Below are 21,241 nucleotides of genomic sequence, written 5' to 3'. Positions count from 1 at the left end.
GAAATATAATGTACATCGTAGGACTATCTGGTTCTGTTAATTCACATCAGTGGTGTAAAACAAAAACTCCCTCCACAGGGTTGACTGTCGCTGAGAAACACACGTTACAAAATGATCAACAGAGCTAAACTAAGTGAATTAGTAACCAGTGCATTGATCTTTGATCCACCATGCCAATGCAACAAAGGAATCATATATCCTGATTCCTTCTGTCTGTCTATCTATCTATCTATCTATCTATCTATCTATCTATCTATCTATCTATCTATCTATCTATCTATCTATCTATCTATCTATCTATCTAATAATGTTCCAACATCTCATACATAGGCCTATAGGCTAGTGTCTGAATTAAATTAGGAAATGATAGATAGATAGATAGATAGATAGATAGATAGATAGATAGAAGATAAGATGTGTCGCATAGAAAATATTTGCAGTACTACGGTAGCTCAGACGGTGACGTAGGGACATCACAGTACTCCCGCGCCCGCGTTCTTCTTCTGGGTTCTGGCCTGGCCGCGGTCCTCGAGGAAAAATGGCGGAGGGAGATGTTGACTATGTGGTCGTTGCAGAATAATTAGTCATTGAGAGCGCTTATAGTGCATGTAATTGGGCGTTTCTTGGTTCCAGAGGGAATATATACACTGTTATCACCGTAGAGGAACTGCAGGAGTTGCTGCTTGCGCCGAGTGGTCAGTATTTTAGCGTCGCCTACTACGTTACCATAAACACATTGCATGATGGTCGAGTGACCGCCATGTCTACCGCTAGCTAATTAATGTTTTCGCTTGCAGCGCGTGGGCCCGTTTTCCTATTCTAATGTTTATAAATCGTGAGCGAAGCACTTCAGATAGCAACCGAATCGGTTGTTGAATGCGAGTATTTACATTCAGTCAGCTGCCAGTGCCCACCATTGAATAAATCAGCTATTTTACCTTATCGTTAAATGCTAACGTGTTAGCCAGGCGGCTAACTTTAATGTTAGCATGTAAGGTCATACCGGGAATTGCTGTATAAATGTTAGATCTCAATGTCTAGCGTTAGTTCTCGCTGGGAAGGTATTATTGACATACCAACAAGTTAATTTGTTGGAATTTGATTGCCGTGTGTGTGTGTACGCGCGTGCGTGCGTGAGCGCGCGTGGTGTTGGTGTCTTGCTAATACAATTCTTGTTCTTTTGTTCAGATCAGCAGGAGGAAACGGTGTCACTTCCACCGGAGCTTTGCATACCGGAAAGGCCATAAAAGCACTAGGTTGGCATAGTGAGTACGGAGACTGATCTTCAACAACGCAAGACCTGTGCTCAATGCCCCGTTTCATCAAGCATACACCCTGCTGAAGTGTCTCTGGGCAAGGCATTCGAAAACAATCCCCACTAGCTCCAGGGGTGATAAGAGAGTTTCCTTACGGGGGTCAGCAGTAGAGTATCACACAAGGCTACCTGAGCCAGCAGCTGCCAGTCATCTGCAGAGATGTCAGACTACCAGAGCAGAGGCTTCAGGGCACAGGTGACCTTAGCCATGGACTCGATACTGAGGACAGCTGTGTTTGAAATCACTACAATATTTGAGACCAGCCTACAGGACCATCAAGTGGAGCTGGTACAGAAAGGAGAAGAGATATCCAGACTACAGAAAAAGCTGGAGAAGGCAGAGAGGAAACTGAGGGAAACGGAGAACGGAGGCGGCGGGAGATCGGAGAGGGATGAAGTGCAGCAGAGCGGGACTGAAGATGGGCCAAACAGCCCCGGAGAAAGCTCCAGTATTCCTGAGATTAATTATGAAGGTACAGTGTGTAGTAGACAGACACAGTTTGAGATGCTTAACTTCACAGAATATGCTGTTTACTACTGTCGCGGGTAGTTTGTTGGGATGCACGCACAGCTTTTTGAGTGGTACCAGTAAACAGAAAAACTCGTATCCGGGTTTGTATTCATTGCATGTTATGGATATGGTTTAATTCAGCTGTGAATTGTTTAGGATTGAGCTTCCTCTATGCCTGTATTGACCAGTATGGCTGTACAGTCACACCGTACCAAGAAAATCTAAATCTAAACTTCCAAAAAGTGGTTTACAAGAAGCAACGGTGTTTCAATTAACTCTTCGACAATGTATTTTGGTCTTGTGCATATTTCCTGACTAATATACTATCCATGTTGGAAAAGCCTTTTTAGAATTTTCAAAAATGTTCCAGTTGAGGAAAATGATACAGAAAATCATGAATAATTTCCATAACATGATCTATTTGTTAATATCCTGAACGCGCTTTCAACAATGTTATTATTTGTATGTTTGTTGTATGTGTTTGTGCAGTACCTGATGACTGGTGTGCTCCCCTGGGATGTGACAACGTGGCAGAGCAGCGCACCAAGGCCACCACCAAGACGACCAAGAACAGACCGGAGGTAGTCTCAAGTGGTCCAACCCTACGTCAACGTCAGCAAGCTTCCGGCGACAAAGCACCTACAGCTGGCAAATGCGAGACTAGGCAGGAGGATGGTGTGTGTCCCAGCATAAGACTGCGCCCGCTCTCCATCGCTCTCTGGCACATTCCAGTGATCAAGCAAGAGGTGTGTGTGTGTGTGTGTGTGTGTGTGTGTGTGTCTCTCTCTCCACGTGGCGATGTTAGAATTTTAGCACCAAAGACTGACCAGCAGAGGGAACCACTGATGATGCATGTTGTCTAAAGATGCAGATTGGAAGCATGCACTGCAAGTCTCAAATCTGAACAAGGAGATTGAAGTATTTTGAATATTTGGAAAACTCAGTAACACAGTAATGGCAGGGCTAAGTGAATGTACATTTTACTCCAGTAAAGTTGTTGGTGGCAGTGCCAAGAACCTCAGAGAGAGGGGGCAAGTGTGAAAAATAAATAGTCATAACCAAGGAGCTGTGTCACATGAGGCTACATGTAGGTAATTGGTGTAATGTGCAATTAGCAGATTTGATATACCAGTAGAGGCATACAAAGCCACCAATGATAGACACATGCTCCTTTTTATCCGATTAATTCAAGAAACAATCGACAGGAATTAAGACACAAACCCTGAACGTTTCGGGTAAAGCATGAGGTTCTCTATGGTTTACGCCAGCTCTGGGAGTATGAAATGCTTTAAATGCAGGGATGTTTGGTCACAACAAGTGGTCCGCTTGCTCACCAGGGAGTGCTACAACGGCAGCTCGCTGCTGCCTGCTGAACTAGGCCACAGCCAGCTAGCTAATGCTAGCCAAAACAGCTAATGTTAACGTTTAACGTAACGCCAGCTCAGACTTTCCCCATATCGTGGAAACCTTGCGGGACATGTATTGCAAATTGCAATAGCCTTGTTTTGTTAACATAGACTGAAACTCTGAAAAACAGCCACACTGGCAGCGGCCATGTTTTGCCCTAAGGCAGGCGCAGCTGCCTGTGACGTCACAAGCACGCGACAACAATATGCTCCGCCTCCAATGCAAAAACAAAGCCAAGTTGGGGTCGTATTATCGGGGTGTATTTAATAATGCAAAATGGCCATATCGGCCGATAATTTATCGATCCGATAAATATCGTGCATCCCTAGTATTGCTTGGTGATGAGGATAGGACATGATAGATTAGCATTTCTGTGAGGTCATGTGAGACTGAGTACATTATGGGTGATGTATCCCAATCTGGGAACCCAGAGTCTATTTCAGCACGGAAATAGACTCTGGGAGGGACAGCCGGACCTTTTTTGAGGCTTTCTGTACAGCGCGGATCTTCCGCCTGGGACTTCCACTTCCGTGCAGCGGTGTCTTTTAAAAACATACATTATTGCATCGCTTTCATTTTGAAGGCTAAATGTCCAAATTCTTATATATTCACTACCATTCAGGACCGGAATTCTTATATTCGCCAGTACAACAACAGAGCAGCACTGCGCAGAGGCGGAAGTCCCGGGCGGAAGATTCGTGCTGTACAGGAAGCCTCAAAAAAGTTCCGGCTGTCCCAGAGTCCCAGTCTCTATATTTTTTATTTCTGGAGGTAGTCTTGAGTTTTTATAGACCGTTTTCGTGGAATTGTGTTTCTATGGAACAGTTTGAAACCTAGCTTATTTCTTGTCAGCTGTTGTTTTTAGCAAACACTGCTAGGGGGCACGGTGGCACAGTGGTAGCGCCACCTGGGATGCTGTGGGCGCTGGGGGTGTCTCTGTGTCCCCATTCCCATGTCCTCAGTGCCTACAGCCCAGGTGGGGTCGTCAAAAGGGGCCTTTCTGTCTGGAGTTTGCATGTTCTCCCCATGCTCCCCTGGGGTTTCCTCCAGATAGGAACCCCCCGCTAAAAAAACATGCAAAACATTTTGTTTAAACGGAAGTAAGCTAGGGGCAATTTAGAATGTTTATGTTGTCAAGTTAACAGTCTATAAAGAAAAAGAAAACAACAATCTGGAGGCTTATCACTGTGTTATAACGGAGCTGATAGGCCAGGTCTTTCACATTTGGAAAACCAAATTTTATTGAAATGATATAGCCAGGGTTTTCTGGCATTTTGCCAGAATCAAAGAGTTTCAGAACATCCAGCAAACCTGGAAGCTGGCAGTGAGGCAATACACATTATCTGACAGTTCATCTCATTCATGCAGATAGTGTTCCTTATTAAGCTAAACCATATCCTTTGCCCTTTACTGCATTGTGAATTCTTGGTGATATAACCAATTATTTCTATATTTTAGGTGGAGGATGATGACTTTGAATCCCACCTGCTAAAAGCTGTTGACGACAAACCCACGAAAAGTGAGTGCTGTAAATTATTATTTACATTGTCAGCATGTGTGCTCGGATCTTGGGCGATCCAATCTCAGTAAAGTACAGGTGTGGACGCACCCAATGCGTCTTGAGGTCCGATCACCTCAGACCACATTCGGAGGGGGTCTGGGACGCATGCGATCGGATTCGTGTGTGTGTGTCTGAACAAAATCGGTCCTCAGGAGTGGGAGGCATTGAAGGACCACCTAGTCAAATGATGTCCTCTGCTTAAGCAGAATCGCTGGCTCAGTTGTCATGGTAACAATATGCAACACTCAACACACGATTAATTCTCTGAGCTCAAATTAAATGGTAATCAACAGTTCTTGAAGACCATACTTTTGTAATAGACTGTACAATAAAACATGAGAGGTACATAACAATTTATTAGGTTATTCTTCAGACTGGTTTACAAACTGTATTATTTTCCTTTCAAATGGTTAAATTGTCAATTAGTGCCATTAAAAGATATAAATTATATTTCGTTACATGGCGTTCTTAAAAGCAGACTGCAGCAGCTGGTTGACGTGCAGTGGAGTCTGTAGCCTTCGACTCGCTTTCAGAACGGACACAACAATAAACTTCGCAACCTGGGAATATTTGCATTACTTTGAACTGCTGGAAGAAAAGGTAAGAACATTATTGTTACCTGTACATCTGAGAACTGAAAGCACTTGCCAATGTTGTGAGCGCTATCCGCTGTTTTTTTTTTTTTTAATAAGGCTGCCTCTGTGATCGTACTAGTTTACCATAAAGTCAATCAGACCCTGAATAACTGAAAGCTGCTTGTTAAATAAGTACACTAATAGTTGAGTGGCAAATCAACTGACGCCCTCTGCGTCATAACGAGCAATAAGAATATGCTGATATTGTATGGCTACAATGTGGTGCGCATTTCAAGCACTGCGCAATTACACACACCGACACACCTCAACCAGTATATATTGCACAACCAGCAGCGGGCTCTTGCACACGTGGTGGGCTATTCCGCGCAGCTTCCAAGTTTCTAAGTCAAATCATCAGCCTACAGGATGAGACATCCTGGAGTCGCACTGGCCACTGCGGTTCACAGCTCCATCCAAACATAACCAACAACTGCATGTGCCATCTCCTTCCTTACAGGATTCCCAATAGTAGAGCGTGGAGCATGGCAATTTGTAATTGAGATTTGCATTTGGCTGAGGCAATATTGAAAATTTTAAAAACCTGAACCATTTGTTCAATATTTTTCACGTGGACGAGGAATAGGGTTGAGTCGATTTTCGGTTGTCCGGTCCGCTGGACAAGCTTAAACCGGGTTAATTTTATGCAAACCGACTGAACTGGCATTTGTTATGTCTGCAGCTCAGCTGGGCTCTGGTCAGCAGTCAGGGGCAGGGCGTTTAAGTAGCGCTGTGCGGTTGTGTCCAATATAAGTTTGTGAACTGCCATTAACTGTGGCAAGCAGGATTAAATAAACACTTCCACGTGATCCTGCAAAATGTATTTCCAAAAAGCACTCATTAAAAATAGCATATTATCCATAACCCGGGGATGCATGAGCACAGGAAACTGAATCTAGCAACGGGAAACTAGCAAGCTAGCAGATACTAGCTAGTAGGGCTGCACAATATTTCGTTTCAGCATCGTCATCACAATGTGCGCATGTGCAATAGTCACATCTCAAACACCATGCTACAACAAATTCAGTAATAGTAATAATTGCCAAATAAAAAACACACTGTCTTTACGCACAGCTAAATATGCACAGCACCCAGAGAGAGAAAGAAGCACACAAGACACACTGAATGGAAATGATGTACCGGTACATGTTTATTTGCATAAGTGGGGAAGTGAGATCTGATACTCGAGACACATGTGTAGACACATTCTAATGTCAGGTGTGACCAGACGTACTTTACTGAGATCGGATCGCCCAAGATCCGATCTCGCCCAGGTTAATACCAGGTCTGACAGGGGCTCTCTCAACTTGTCTGCTAAAGTCTGTTTAAATGCATGATATTGTTCTCTCAAGGATTCTGTATCCTGCCTCTTTTAGTCTAACATGAAACTGAATAAAGGGTATAACATGATTGCCTTTAATTATGTCTAATGCTAGTATTTAAAGGGTTCATCACATGCATTTATTTGTTGAGGTGGATTGGAAGCAAGCAAATAATTTATGTAATCGCTGCTATACTGTTTGCCACCACATGGTGGCCGTGTCGCAGCAGTACATGTTACTAAAGAGATAGAAACAGAGCAGCCTTACTTCGCTCATGACGGAGCTCCTTCATTGAAACATACTAGTTGAATTCACTGGCAGTCATTTGACTCTGGAGTGAATGCCGATTATTAGGCATGGGTTGGTGTAAACATTTTTAAACCGCATCTAACCGGTATACCGAATTGTACCACTAGGTGTCGCACTTGACTAGCGCTCCTGAGTGGAGCCCATAAATTACTGTAGTCTGACTCCAGTCCACTTGGTGGCGATAATGCACCTCTAAGCTGAAGGATAAAGTACCGAAGGCACAAGGTAGCACTCGGAGAACTTCAGGACAAAGGAAATCTCAATTTCACCCATTTTTTTGGCCATGTCAAGAAAACACATGCTTGTGGGTGAGTGCTACCTTGTGCATTCGGTACTTTATGCTTCAAACTTTGTTCAAAGTTTGTTTAGCACCACTAAAAACACACCGGGAAGGTCCCGGTGGTTTTTTAGCATCCTTTCAAGGACCTAGCACCTCTAAGCTGCAAACCACCAACAAAACAAAGAAAAAGAAGAAGCAGAATGACTGAACAGTGTAACAACTTAGAGAAATACTTCCACCTGGTGTATCATATTGACACCGAGTCTAAGAAGCATGGATTTAAGACTCATTTTCCACTGTTTTGACGGACACCATATCTTTAGCCAGGTGAGTGGTGACTGCTACAATCAGTTCAGTGCACTGTCCCGTTTATATCTCCATTCTAAAACTCAGATGCTGCACATATCTCCCCCTCTAGTTGAAATTGTATCTCCTTCATTCATGTTGCTGCTTCACCTCCATTAGTCCGTTTATAAACAAACTATAACTAATAAACGTTCGATGAATCATGTTGCTTATTACTAAATGCAATAGAAGTTGGATTTAGCCCTGTGACGACATCGACATAGGTTGCTGAGGCGCCTGCCTTTTCATTTGCCAGAACATGGCTTAAAGATACATGTCGGTTCAGCCGGTTTGCATGAAATCAAACCGGTTTAAGCTCGTACACCGGACCGCTAAAACCAGAAATTGACTCATGCCTACCGATTCCAGGGGTGGCCAAACGTTTTTGGTTGTGGGCCGCATACAGAAAAATATAAGGAGTCGCGGGCCAGACAATATTAAGCGCGGCAGTTTTCAATCTGTTTAGACTGAAAGCAAAATTTTGTATTTCCACCTAAATAAATATATGACATGTAGTTTATTGATGTGCGCACCTATTACAATGGGTATTTCTGTATGTTTCAAATCTTTTCCTGTGCCAACAGGTTAACACAGAGATAATCTCATTAAGACAGAGATAATCTCACCAACAGTCAGTATTAAAAATGTAAAAAATAAAAATAATAGACCAGGTCGGGGTACTCAAGTAACCCATTTGTTTTACACGGAAAAAACGAAATAAGGGGAAAAAAAGTTTTTCATTCATTTCATCAATGCTCATTTCCAATAGGCCTACATGTCCGGTATAATCCATTCTGCTTTATGATCACTGTTACGTAAATCCACGGATTGTTCTTCCAAAAAGTGAAAACTGACCAGTGACCATAGCTGCAGTGATCACCATGAAGCAATAAAGTGATTTGTTCTCCACCTCTCCTGTGGCTAACGTTATGGGACAATGGCAGTGTAGTCAGTAAACTAGTGCCACGTTTTCATCGCTTTTTCTTTCCAGCGCCCGGGGACCAACTTCAGATGTTGTCGTCACTGGTCGGATGACGATCTTCTGCATGTTTTTTAGCATCCTGGGGGGTACGGGGAGAACATGCAAACTCCACACAGAAAGGCCCTTTCGACGAGATAGCCCACCTGGGCAGTAGGCACTGAAGATATGGGGGGGTCACAACTCCAGCGTCCCAGGCGAGAATCGAACTCAGGACCTTCTAGCTGTGAGGCGTCAGAGCTACCGACTGCGCCACCGTACCACCGTAGCTTATTGATTAGGGCTGTGAATCTTCACTGGCCTCACGATTCGATTCGATTACGATTCAGAGGGCTTCGATTCTATTACGATTATCGATGCATCTCGATGCATCTTAAATCGATGCATCACTTTTTCCCCCAATACATGATTTATTTTTTCTCACTTTCTTTTTTCTCACTGTGTGGCTACTTTTAAAATAAAAGTGCATTTGGAATTGCATTGTATTATGATCCATAATTAAAATAAACAACTGCATGTACTTCCATTATATTTTATTTGATTATTTAAAAAAAAAATTATAATCGATTTTTGACATTTGTGAATCGATGCAGAATCGTGCACGTCCGCATCGCAATGCATCTTATAATCGATTATTTTTGACACCCCTATTATTGATGCACGTTGGATGAGAAAAAGGTATTTCAACGAACAAAGCAGCAAACCTTTTATCAAAATACTCGCGACTATTCTGATTCAATAAAGATTGTTAAAATGTCTTACAAGTCTCTCATGATCGAAGTGTAGTCTTAGACTGAATTTCAATCATGGGAGACCAAAAGGCATAGGTAGACACCCCATGCTGTCATACCCCTCAGCCCAAATGACGTCACCAAATGACGTCACCATCTCCCACGTCACCTTCTCTATGACGTCACCTTTGCAGGGTGACGTCAGTTGCCCAAATGACGTCAGTTATGACATCATAAATGCCCTTCTCCTGGTACTATCTAAAAGCCCCCATCACCACAGCTTAAATCACACTTGTGCAGTCATCACTCACCTCGTGCCAGCATCCCGCATTCATCCAGCATCTCCAGAGCAAAAGCTTCACCCCACCACCTCCCGAGATCACCACCAATGTCATGACTCCTGTTGGAAACAAATCCCCTTAGGGGGGATTTTCTATCTCATACAGCACTGACGCCCCCCTCTCATAGCGGCTGGGGCGGCTGTGGCTCAGGAGGTAGAGCGCGTCGTCCACCAACCAGAAGGTCGGTGGTTCGATCCCCGGCTCCTCCAGTCCACATGTCGAAGTGTCCTTGGGCAAGACACTGAACCCCAAATTGCTCCCGATGGTGTGCCAGCCCCCTGCGTGGCAGCTGGCCGCCTTCGGTGTGTGAATGGGTGAATGTAGGCACATTGTAAAGCGCTTTGGATAAAAGCGCTATATAAATGCAGTCCATTTTACCATTTACCATTTCATAGCAAGAGGTGTGTCACATCATGGAGTCATACGCCATACTCAAACTGTCTATTCTGATTCAATAAAGATTGTTAAAATGTCTTACAAGTCTCTCATGATTGAAGTGTAGTCTTAGACTGAATTTCAATCATGGAAGACCAAAAGGCATAGGTAGACACCCCATGCTGTCATACCCCTCAGCCCAAATGACGTTACTAAATGACGTCACCATCTCCGACGTCACCTTCTCTATGACGTCGCCTTTGCAGGGTGACGTCAGTTGCCCAAATGACGTCAGTTATGACATCATAAATGCCCTTCTCCTGGTACTATATAAAGCCCCCATCACCACAGCTTAAATCACACTTGTGCAGTCATCACTCACCTTGTGTCAGCATCCCGCATTCATCCAGCATCTCCAGAGCAAAAGCTTCACCCCACCACCTCCCCAGATCACCTTAAAGATTATGAGTGAAACTGTGGCTGTAAAGCATTACTCAAAATTAATATTAATGCCAATGTTACAATAAGGGTTTTATTTTGAAAGCCCTAAAGCAGATGACATACTTTTACATTCTGGCTGACTTGACGCCCGTGCAGTTATGCCTGTCTGAAACACAGCCATGCTGCCTGTATAGCCAGATCCACATGATGATGCGTGCCACCATTTTTAAAGTGGTGGGGCGAGTACCCGAACAGCGGAAACATTACTCGAGTACTGACGTTATGAACGAGTACTCGAGTACCCGAGTACTCCCGCCCATCCCTAGCTGTCGTTTTAGTCAGCTTAGTTGCAGTGGACTGTTGAGTGTTGTATCTGTGCCACCTCTTCTCTTTTACCTGTCACAGCTTAATCTCTTTCCACTCTTCTCTCCTACGGCTTCCTCATCAGGCAGGCTGCTCGGACGCATCCAGGACCAAAGCCTGCCTCTGCCCGTCCCAAAACGTCGCGGCCCAGGTCGACCTCGAAAGCACCCACAAAGCAACGATGCTAAAAATCGACTCCAAGCAATTAGAGAGAAATATTCTCGCCAAGCAGGCACTGTGGGTCCGAGACAGAGGCAGAGAGATCCGCTAGGGGCAGAACCCAGACATGTAGTGACGAGGCAAAGCAAGGGAAGACAGGTCCCACCGACTGAATCTCCAGCACGTTTTAACAAATGGGAGACGAAGGAGAGCGAAACCCATCCCTGCAAGTTCTGCGATAAGCTCTTTGAATCGAAGAGGGGCCAAGCTGTACACTTACGAAAAGCACACGTGACCTGCCATGGGTGCAAAAAGGTTTTCCCTTTACCAAGCATGCTCTCTCTTCACAAAAGCTCCTGCAGTAAATTAAAGAAAATGATTGCATCCAAAAACGCCAAGGCTGCTAAAACCCAAGAAGTTAAACTGAAATCCGACCACGAGGACGCTAAAACCCAAGAAGTTAAACTGAAATCCGACCATGAGGACAAAGGAACCACACCAAGCAAAAAGCATGACTTTGTGGACAGGAAAAGCCACCCTACCTCTGCCAAGGCTGCCAAACCCCCCAAACCAAAACTTGACTCCAACCACAAAGACAAAGCAACCCCACCAAGCAAAAAGCAGGCTTTTGTAAAGAAGAAGAGCAAGTCTACCTCTGGCGACCACAGTCCAGCTTCTCTCCTGAAAAACAGATCTACTTCTGTGAAAACCGATCGGCACTCCTGCCAAGAATGCCACAAGAAATTTGATTCTCGCCGGACACTCCGAGACCACACGTGCACGCAAACTGGTGAAAAGCCATTTGCTTGCACCCTATGCCCAAAGAAATACCGCGTTAAACAATGGCTGAAAATCCACATGTTCAAAGCCCACAGAGAGCAGGAGATGTACGGTGACGCTAACGGAGACCTTGCATGGACCAGGCCTTTGGAGGAGGCCGAGGATAATCAAGTGGATTCCAATCTCCCTGGCCAAGACCCGAGCACGGCGGCTCGTCACGACGTTCGGTTAGCCAGCAGCCAAGACCGAAAACAAAGCGCTAAGCCTTGGCAAACCATGTGCAAAAGAGTCGCCGAAGGGTTCACTTGCTTAGTGTGCGAGAAGGTCCTGAGCACCAGGCCCTTAATGGCCCAACACTATTGCATCCACACAGGGGAGAAGCCCTTCAGATGTGACAAGTGCGGAGACACGTTCCGCTGGCGTTCCAACTTCAGCATGCACAGAAGCAAGTGCATGAGTGCTCCGATCTCGTGCAGGAAGTGCAAGAAGGCCTTCTCCACGGAAGCCCAGTGTAACAAGCATGTGAGGGAGTTTCACAACGCGTATCCACACGTCTGCCAGCTCTGTGGCAAAGGCTTCTTCAATAAAGGATACCTCAGGAACCACCATGAGCATACCCACGCGAAGGCCAGTGTACAGTTAGCACCGTGACTATTGGACTTTGACACGTGATGTCGTGGGCCCCTTGATGCAGGGCTTTTCCTGCATCTTAGGTGGCCGCCTCACTGATTTTCTCTGCTGCTTTTCACAAATAAGAGTTCAACAGTCATGACATCACCTTGGGTTCCAGCTGGAACAAAGCCACCCAGAATTGTGACCATAAAACATTTGATTCAGAGTTGAAAACACATTGAAAAACGGGAAAAAGTGCTATGTACAAGATTGAGAGTGAAGAGTGAAGACACTACTCGTCCCATAATCCATTCCGACATTTCTGGCAAATCAGATTAGCGGATGATTGAATGACGGAACGTTTCAGCCAATGGGAGTGCACTCTTGAGTGGCAGTGGGCGGGACCAGCAGCCTGATGCCCCCTTCAAGACAACTCGGACCACTGGAAAAAATGGGTTCCGACCTGTAAAAAGGGAATTGAACGGTCGTCCAGGCCGGAATTACAGCTCGGAAATTCGGGTATCATTCAGAGCTCCGCTTTGTCAGAGTTGACGTCATATCCACACATCTCATCCAAAATGTTGCATTACCGCCTCCACTTCCCAGAACCCTCCTTGGTTTTTCCCAGTGTTTTTCCCTCCGACAGGGAAGTGCAGCGTGAACGCAAATATGCCAGGGCCGGACGCTCCGAGATGAAAACTCCGGCGGTCCGAGTTGTCATGAATGCGGTATGAGTAGACTATTAGCTCAACAATGGCTAACGTTATGATGAATAGACTAATTTCGGTCCATATTAGTGAATGAACCAGGAAATGGATTTCAAACCGATATATAACGTTGAAAGCAGCGTGACTCGTAATGGTTAATGTAATATAGTTTGTCACGCAGTGGCGGTTGTCGTCCTACCTAAAAAAAAGGGTACTAGTTTTGTTAGTGTGTTCACTCTTGGGCCATACTTCCGCAAACCATAAAGATTACACAGAATGGAAGATATTCTGTCTATGTTCTAATCTAGTTTATTTTAATAATCCTGATTATTCAATACATGTCCAACATGTCCATATTTTTGATTACAAACTAAAATGTCTACTGAGTAATTTGTCCAAATACCTTTGGCACCCTGAAATGGGAGGGCTGTTGACACTAAAAGCTGCATGTCTTGACCTGTTCTTCTGATATCGGCCTCCCTGATACCCGATATACCAACAGACTGCATGTGTACTGTTCCATGACTAGATTTCGTTTTAAAAACTTGTCACATTCAAACATTGAAGAAATCGGTTTGTGTTCTGAAACAAGATAGGAAAAATAATTCAATTTTCAGTTGATTTTTTTTTTATACAATATTCCAAACTGTTTACTTTATGAGTTGCATGTTGTTTTGAGTCTTCTACATGATTTTGGTTGTGTTGAGGGAAATAACTACCCTGCTGTATAAATCTTTAACGTTAAAATAGAATTGTAGACCGACATTACCTAAATAAAAAGCATTTTATTACATCATGACCTGCATCTTCTGCTTTTGTGTGTGTGTGTGTTTGTGTGTGAGAGAGATATATGGGTGTGATAGAGCATGTAAAGGCTATGCAGCATTTACCTAAATTTGTAGACTCATTGAAAATAATCCCCCTCTGTCATCACAATTTACTACCGGTAGAAGTGTGTGGTGATGTATTTATCTGCAGAGACTGCCCTCTGCCTGTATTTTCTTATTTCGGTGGTCTAGGGCATTGGTTCTCAAATGGGGGTCTGCGAAAAGTTTTCAGGAAAATAAAAATATTATTTTTTGCAAAAGCTTCATAGTACGAAAATATGTTATGCTTTAAATCTAAAATGGTTCATGGATTACATTCTAATTAGGGATGTCAACGGTTAACCGTTAATCGATTAACCGTCGCTAACGTCGTTGTTCGGTTATTGCTGTCGGTCTATCAGTTAATATAATTTTTTTTTTTTTTTTTTTTTTTTTTTTTTTTTGACACGTTTTTTGAGTTTCCTTGCAGATTTTGCACAGTGTTTTGCATCATGCAACTATTTTGTTCAAATTTTGTTCAATTGTTGGCAGCAAATCGAAATAGGCTATATTTTGTTTAAGTTTTTATGCTGCAAAAGACAGTAGGCCTAATGTGAAAAAATCAAAAGAAATAACAGATTGTTGTTGTTGTTGTAATGTTTACATAAACAGGAAATAAAGCTCTCAAAAATATATTTCCTTGTCATCCATATAAGAGCCAGAATGATTTTGGAATGATTACCTGATCAAAATGTGGCAATAAACTTATAAATTTCAGCAAAGCCAACAAAAAATAAAGGCATAATTCTAACACAAAAAGCATTAACATTTCAGCATCTAAATAGACACGCCTTGTTTGGGCATGAGCTCATTGAGTAAATAGACAATTTTTTTTTTTTTTTTTTTTTTTTTTTTTTTTTTTTTTTTTTAATATTAAAAAATTATGAATTAACCGATAGGTTAATCGATTATTAGCGTCGGTTAATCGAAAGTGAAATTAACCGAAAATTGACATCCCTAATTCTAATCTAACAAACCTATCAATTTAAAAATCAAGCACGTTACCGTGGAAACAGTTGAGCTTAGCCCAAAATCACAAATCCGAATGAGGGGGTCCCGGTAGATTTTCTATCTTGTAAGGGGTCCTTGGCTGCAAAACATTTGATAACCTGTGGTCTAGGGCAGGGCCGCCGCACCCTATACGCAGAGTATGCAGACTGCGTAGGGCATCATGTGCTCATAAGGGCCTGCAAAAAAAAAAAAAAATTGGTGCCCGCAGTCAGGCCACTCACTGAACAGCAGGCCAGGCGCCGCCTACTGGTTTACTAGTGGTTTTATTACTTTATTCAGGGTTAAAGTGGGTGCATCTCATTGTAAAATTGGACTCGGCCCAAATTGGGCTTCAAACGGCCCAAATCTGGCTTCAACCGGCCCAAATCTGGCTTCAAACGACCCAAATTGGGCTTCAAACGGCCCAAATCTGGCTTCAAACGGCCCAAATTTTTCGCCGCCGCCCTTCAGACGCCGGCACGCGCATCGGCCCGTATCGGCATGGCCTGAATTATGATCCCAGTAAATATATGAATAAGTATTCGGTTTTAAGATTGCAGTTGTGTATTTTGAGGGGGGGGGGGGGGACCACAGAACAATTACGCTTAGGGCACCCAAATGGCCAGCAGCGGCCCTGGTCTAGGGACTCCTCTGGGCGACAACCTTTGGGCAGTAGAACCACGTGGGGTGTGCAGGCAATAGCGTGCTGCTGTCTGTCTGCAGAGCCACAAAAAATGCAGTCCCCTCCTCCGACTCGAGGAAGGGCCAACTTTGAATGCTGGGTGTTTACAAATTGCCACCAACAATTTCTGTGTAGTGATGTCACAATGAAACAATTTGATTTATGACATCACTGATGTCACAGTGAAAACGTGACCAAAATTGTGACTATTTGGATATGACAATTACAGCAACTGACAATTCCTGTGTAGTATGCCTTTTAAGTACGGTAGTATTTTTTTTATTGAGCAATGTGTATTCTTTTTAATTAAATAGTAACATTATCCACATAATATGACATAATTTTATTATTAATTTGGTTAAACTACTTTTTTCTTGTTTTCCTCACTGCACTATCTGGAAATGTTTCTTCCATGTAGCATCGCTATCACAAGACTTTTCATCATCACATCACACATACACCTCAACCTGTAGCGAGACGTCGAGTCACCACATCTCTGACTATGGTTGCTACCTTTTTTTATGGGCTGTATTCTTCACTTTAAAGGCATAGTTCAGTTTTCTTTTATGTGGGGTTGTCAGCTGGCGTGGTCCCATTTTGGAGAAATGGAGACCGGCCGCGTCAGGCAAGTAGAGCTGTCTGCTGAGTGTGGACAGGGTCATGAGCAAAAACAAACAGAAAAAAAAGTCTTCCCTACTGCTCACCTGGCGTAATCCAAGTCTCCACAAGTCCTGAGATGCCGACTTGCTGAGATGTTGAAGTGGAACTTCACTGTAGCCATGTGCTGCTCAATCTGGGAACCCATCGGTTAAAGAAAAAGTCAAAAGTCTGTCTGGGGAGATTATGTGCTGCTAGAACTGTTGTGAAGATGCCATTGAAGATATTTGGCTGTTGGTGTTGAAGAATGTTTTCTGAGCCAGGTGTCTGCTGTCACACCCACATTGACACTAGACTCAACTACATTCCCTAAAAGGGCTGCTGTAATTCTGTCTCATCTTTTCCGGTAAAGTCTGATTCAAATGCATAATATAGTTCTATGAAGAGGATTCTAGAGCCTTTCGTTCTAAAATGAAATTGAAAAAGGGTATAAAATGTTTGCCTTTAATCATGTCTAATGCTAATATTGACTCATTTGCTTTCAAGGGTCTGCTGTATTTTGAAGCTGAAATCTTTGTGAAGTGAGCATAATGGAACATCCACACCATGATTGTCAGCAAAATATATATTTTTAATCCAGTAAGGCTTTAAAATATATACTATACTCCCATTATTGCTTGCTGTTTCTACTTTCTCTTTTATTTCAGCTATTTTCAGAACGGAATGATTAGCAGACAAGATCGACAAATCTGGGGGGGGGGTCCTATAATCTGAGTCTAAATTGATGACAACACTTGAGAGAACAGTGGGTATAGGGTTGATAATCGAGATCTGTTTCGATGCTTCCAGAACTTTAAATTTATGATTTTTTTCCCGATTTTTTGTTCTTTGTATCAAATGGTCTCACTGTCCCCTCGTCTGCTGTGTGTCAGTGACTGTGAGGTTGTTATGTAGTCCAGTTTGAGGATGAGGGGTGTTTGTGTTCGGAGCTGCATGAGCTTGCCAAATGAGAAAAATGTGATTCAAAGTGTGACTGCGGTATGAGCAGTTAGTTTTTGTTCATTCTAAATTGACTGTTGGGTGTAGTATCTCTGCCACCTTTCATCTTTTACTTGTCAAGGGTTAATCTCTTTCCAATCTTCTCTCCTACAGCGTCCTCATCAGGCGGACACATTGAGGACAAAAGCTTGCCTCTGCTTGTTCCAAAACGTCGTCCCGGTCGACCCCGGAAAAGCAACAATCCCGGTCGACCCCGGAAAGTACAAAGCAACAATGCCGAAAAGCTAGTCCAAACCATTAAACAAGAGTATTCTCACCAACCAATCACTGTGGGTCAGAGACGGAGGCTGAGAGATTTACTAGGGACAGAAAAAGGACATGTAGTGACGAGACAGAGCAAGGGAAGAAACGTCCCAGCCATTGCATCTGCAGCAGTTGTCGTCATACAGCCGGCGGTGAAGGAGAGGGAAACGTATCTCTGCAAGTTCTGCGGCAAGGTCTTTAATTCGGAGTGGGGCCGAACTGTACACGTACGATCACACAAGCGGTGCTATGGGTGCGGAAGGATGTTCCCCTTCCCAAGCTCTCTCGCTGTCCACAAAAAGTCTTGCCCGAAATTAAAGAAAATTATTACGTCCAAAAACGCCATTGCTGCCGAACCCACAAAAGTAAAACGCGAGGCCGACCACGAGGGCGTAGCGATCACACCAGGCAAAAAGCAGGCTTTTGTGAACAAGAAAACCACGCGTACCCCCGACGACCACAGTCCAGCTTCTCTCCCGAAAGACACATCTACTTCCACCAAACCCAAACTGTACTCATGCCAAGATTGCCACAAGACGTTTTCTACTCGTTGGACACTTGTAGCTCACATGCGCATTCATACTGGTGAGAAGCCATTTGCTTGCACCATATGCCCAAAGAAATACCGCATCAAACATTGGCTGAAAATGCACATGATCAATGGCCACGGAGAGCCGCAGGCATACTGGGAGGCTAACCGAGAGCTCGTATGGGCCAGGCCTTTTCTGGGCTCCGAGGATAATCAAGTGGATTTGAGTTTCCCCGGCCAAGACCCGAGCGCAGAAGCTCATCGTAACGACGTTCAGTTAGCCGGCAGCCAAGGTGGAAGAAGAAGAAGTTCGCCTTGGCAAACCTTCGGCACAAAAGTCTCCGGAGGCTTCGCTTGCGCGTTGTGCGACAAGGTCCTGACCACCAAGTGGTACCTGGTCGAACACTTCCGCATCCACACGGGGGAGAGGCCCCTCAGCTGTGACCGGTGCAGCATGACTTTCCGCTGCTATTCCCAAAGGAGCCAGCACAAATACAAGTGCCACGGTTCTCGGATCTCGTGTAAGAAGTGCAAGAAGCAGTTCATCACGCAAATGAAGTATAACAAGCATTTCAAGGATTGTCACGGGGAGTTCCCGTATGTCTGCCAGCTGTGTGGCAAAGGCTTCTTCACGAAAGGACGCCTCAAGAACCACTATGATCGTGCCCACGTGTAGGCCAGTGTGCAGTGTAGCACCGTGACTATTTGGACTTTGACATGTGATGTCGTGGGCCCCTTGCTCTTACTGCGTTGGATAAAGGGCTCTTCCTGCATGAAGCATTCTTTGGCAGTTGCCTCGCTGATTTTCTCTGCGCCCCCCCAACCTCCCTTTTTTCCCCCTTAATGTAAAAGTACTAGTTTCATCATTGTGTTCGCTCTCGGGCCATACTTAGGCAAATCATAAAGATTGCATAGAACGGAAGATATTATTTCATGTTCTAGTTTATCTTATCAGTATTATTTGGAGCGTTTTTGTCTCAACTGAGACCACATTTCCTAGCTCCTCATGCTTGACCCTCTCTTTACCGCTATTTAAACCCTCATTTGCTGCATTCTGCAGATTTTAATTTGGTGATTTTTTTGTCAAAAATTGTTATTCTTAGAATAGGTTTGCATCAAATCCCTCAATGCCCAGTGTAAAAGCCTCAGCATTCATAATGAGGATGGAAGAGCCGGTCGTTAACTATTTCAAAATACAACTGTTATTGATCAAGTTGATCATATTCTGAGTGAGGTTTTGGGTATCAAGCAACAATAAATGTACAATAATATTTTTTGATGGAAATGGCTGCAGTTCTTGACCTGTTCTTCTGTTATAGACATCCCTGATACCTGATATACCAACAGACATTCTTTGTCATTTCACATCCAAAGTAATAAGAGCCGGGAAGCAAAACATCAGTGTGTCGCTGTCCACTTAGTTTGTTTTTAAGTTCCATGTATGTAGGTTACATTTTTAAAACTTGTCACATTGAAACATCAGATATTAAATCTGAGGTTTGTCTTATGAAACAAGTTAGTAAAAATAAACCATAATGTTTTCAGTTGATTCCCCCAGTATTCCAAGCTGTTAATGTATGATTGTTTTTGCAGTCTTCTACATGGTTGAAGTTGTATTGGGTGAAATAACTATCCCACTGTAATTTTTTTTTTTTACATTAGAATAGAATTACTAGATTAATTTTAACATTTTGAAATTACCTAAATAAAGTGAATTTTATTACATCATGACTAGCATATTTTGCCCCCCTCCCCCCCCTCTTTGTTAATTGATTGTGATAGGGCATTATGTGGCCCGGGGGCCAGAACAGGCCCTCATGATGTTTCTGACTGGCTCGGAAGGTCTGAGACAAACCACACCACGTGAAACACGTGTCATGAGTGTGCTTCTTTCTGTCAGTTATCCTACAAACTGGTGTACTGGTTTGTATCTGTTTTTTCCATCAGGCTTGGTTTTATTTGTCAATCTTGCTTTGTTTTGGACCTGCATTTTCTTTTTATCTTTTGGCATGCTGGGAGCTGTTTTTACCCAATACCAGGGATGCCAACTAGTCACCTTTAGGTGACCACCACCTTTTTGAGACAAATACATAGCACTTAATTGAATGCTGTTGAGTGCACACAATATTTTCTATAATTTAATCTAGTGATAAATTTAGAGGTTCCAGCATGGCAAAAAAGGCCCCAGCAACAATCTGGGTTTCTCATGTAGGCCCCCAGGAAAAATAATTGCCCAACCCTGTTTTAAGTAGTTATTTTTTATTGTGAGCAATAAAAACACATTTACACAGTACATTTTGCTTTAAATAATAGTAACCTATAGCTCAGTGCTAGTAACAAACATTATCCTCGTTATTCGCATATTAATTTAACACTTGACATCATTTTATTGCCATTCACTGCTTCTTGCTCCACCCCCCACCCACCACTGATGCCAGAGACCTTTCTGTCCATGCTACTATCAATCACTCAATGGTCCAGGCTCACTAGCCTGGTAAACCAGCCGGTCACGTGAACTCATGCTCACTGCAGCTAGAAGATGTTTCTTCCATGTAACTTCGTTATCGCGAGATTTGCCACCATCACAATCATGCACACCTCGACCTACAGAGCATCTTTGCTGCTACTAGCGCTGCGTCTGCGAGACGGGACACCGCTGTCTGACTGCTCATATTCTTCGGTTTAAGGAAAGCCCGTAAAGATATTTGGTCGTCGGTTTTGAAGAGCTATTACTGACCGAGGTGTCTGGTTGTTTTTACTGCTAGAACGAGCCAGCACTGGCTAACGTTACGCTTCGTTAGCTCCCTTGTTTACACGTTAGCCAGAGGTATATAGCTAGCATGCTTACAAGCTAGCGAAAACGACTTGGCAATAACCAGACTATTGTTTGCCTCTCTAGCTACGCAGATAAGTGTATCGCACAATTCGATATATTTCATTAGACTATGCAGATGATTAACGCTAACAACCACTACACAGACTGTCTCACTTGTCATTGCTGTAGATGACAACATTAAGTTAACGTTAGCTTTCAAGCTAAAGTAGCTGGCTTTGCAATCATTGATATTTGGTACAGCGATCAGCCAGGTCAACTCTCGAGAGGCT

The 21,241-nt window shown here is 43.6% G+C and overlaps 1 protein-coding gene across 4 annotated transcripts; it reads left to right on the top strand.

Moving 5' to 3' along the window:
* The first annotated feature begins 541 nt into the window (after positions 1-541).
* LOC310790729 (zinc finger protein 711-like) lies at positions 542-19,766 on the top strand. Of its 4 annotated transcripts, none has more exons than XM_083652472.1 (6): positions 542-695; positions 1,189-1,390; positions 1,424-1,788; positions 2,316-2,572; positions 4,692-4,752; positions 17,458-19,766. In XM_083652472.1, the coding sequence occupies exons 3-6, from the start codon at positions 1,476-1,478 to the stop codon at positions 18,810-18,812; spliced, it is 1,986 nt and encodes a 661-aa protein (XP_083508598.1). In that variant the 5' UTR covers positions 542-695; positions 1,189-1,390; positions 1,424-1,475; the 3' UTR covers positions 18,813-19,766. The 4 variants fall into 4 exon arrangements, with proteins under 4 accessions (XP_083508598.1, XP_083508596.1, XP_083508595.1 ...); XM_083652470.1 differs by lacking the exon at positions 17,458-19,766 and adding an exon at positions 10,998-13,934 and having other exon boundaries at positions 1,194-1,390; XM_083652469.1 differs by lacking the exon at positions 17,458-19,766 and adding an exon at positions 10,998-13,934.
* The last annotated feature ends 1,475 nt before the right edge of the window (positions 19,767-21,241 follow it).

This window comes from Poromitra crassiceps (genome assembly GCF_964638095.1).
Source record: "Poromitra crassiceps genome assembly, chromosome: 15".
NCBI classification, from domain to species: domain Eukaryota; kingdom Metazoa; phylum Chordata; class Actinopteri; order Beryciformes; family Melamphaidae; genus Poromitra; species Poromitra crassiceps.
The sequence above is the reverse complement of the archived record's forward strand: the minus strand, read 5'-3'. Positions and strand labels throughout refer to the sequence as shown.

Excerpts from the sequence above, each read along its gene's own strand:
- LOC310790729 (XM_083652470.1), top strand. The coding sequence starts at position 1,476 with ATGTCAGACTACCAGAGCAGAGGCTTCAGGGCACAGGTGACCTTAGCC. Across the intron at positions 1,789-2,315 it reads TCCTGAGATTAATTATGAAG|TACCTGATGACTGGTGTGCT; the intron begins GTACAGTGTGTA and ends GTGTTTGTGCAG. Across the intron at positions 2,573-4,691 it reads TTCCAGTGATCAAGCAAGAG|GTGGAGGATGATGACTTTGA; the intron begins GTGTGTGTGTGT and ends TCTATATTTTAG.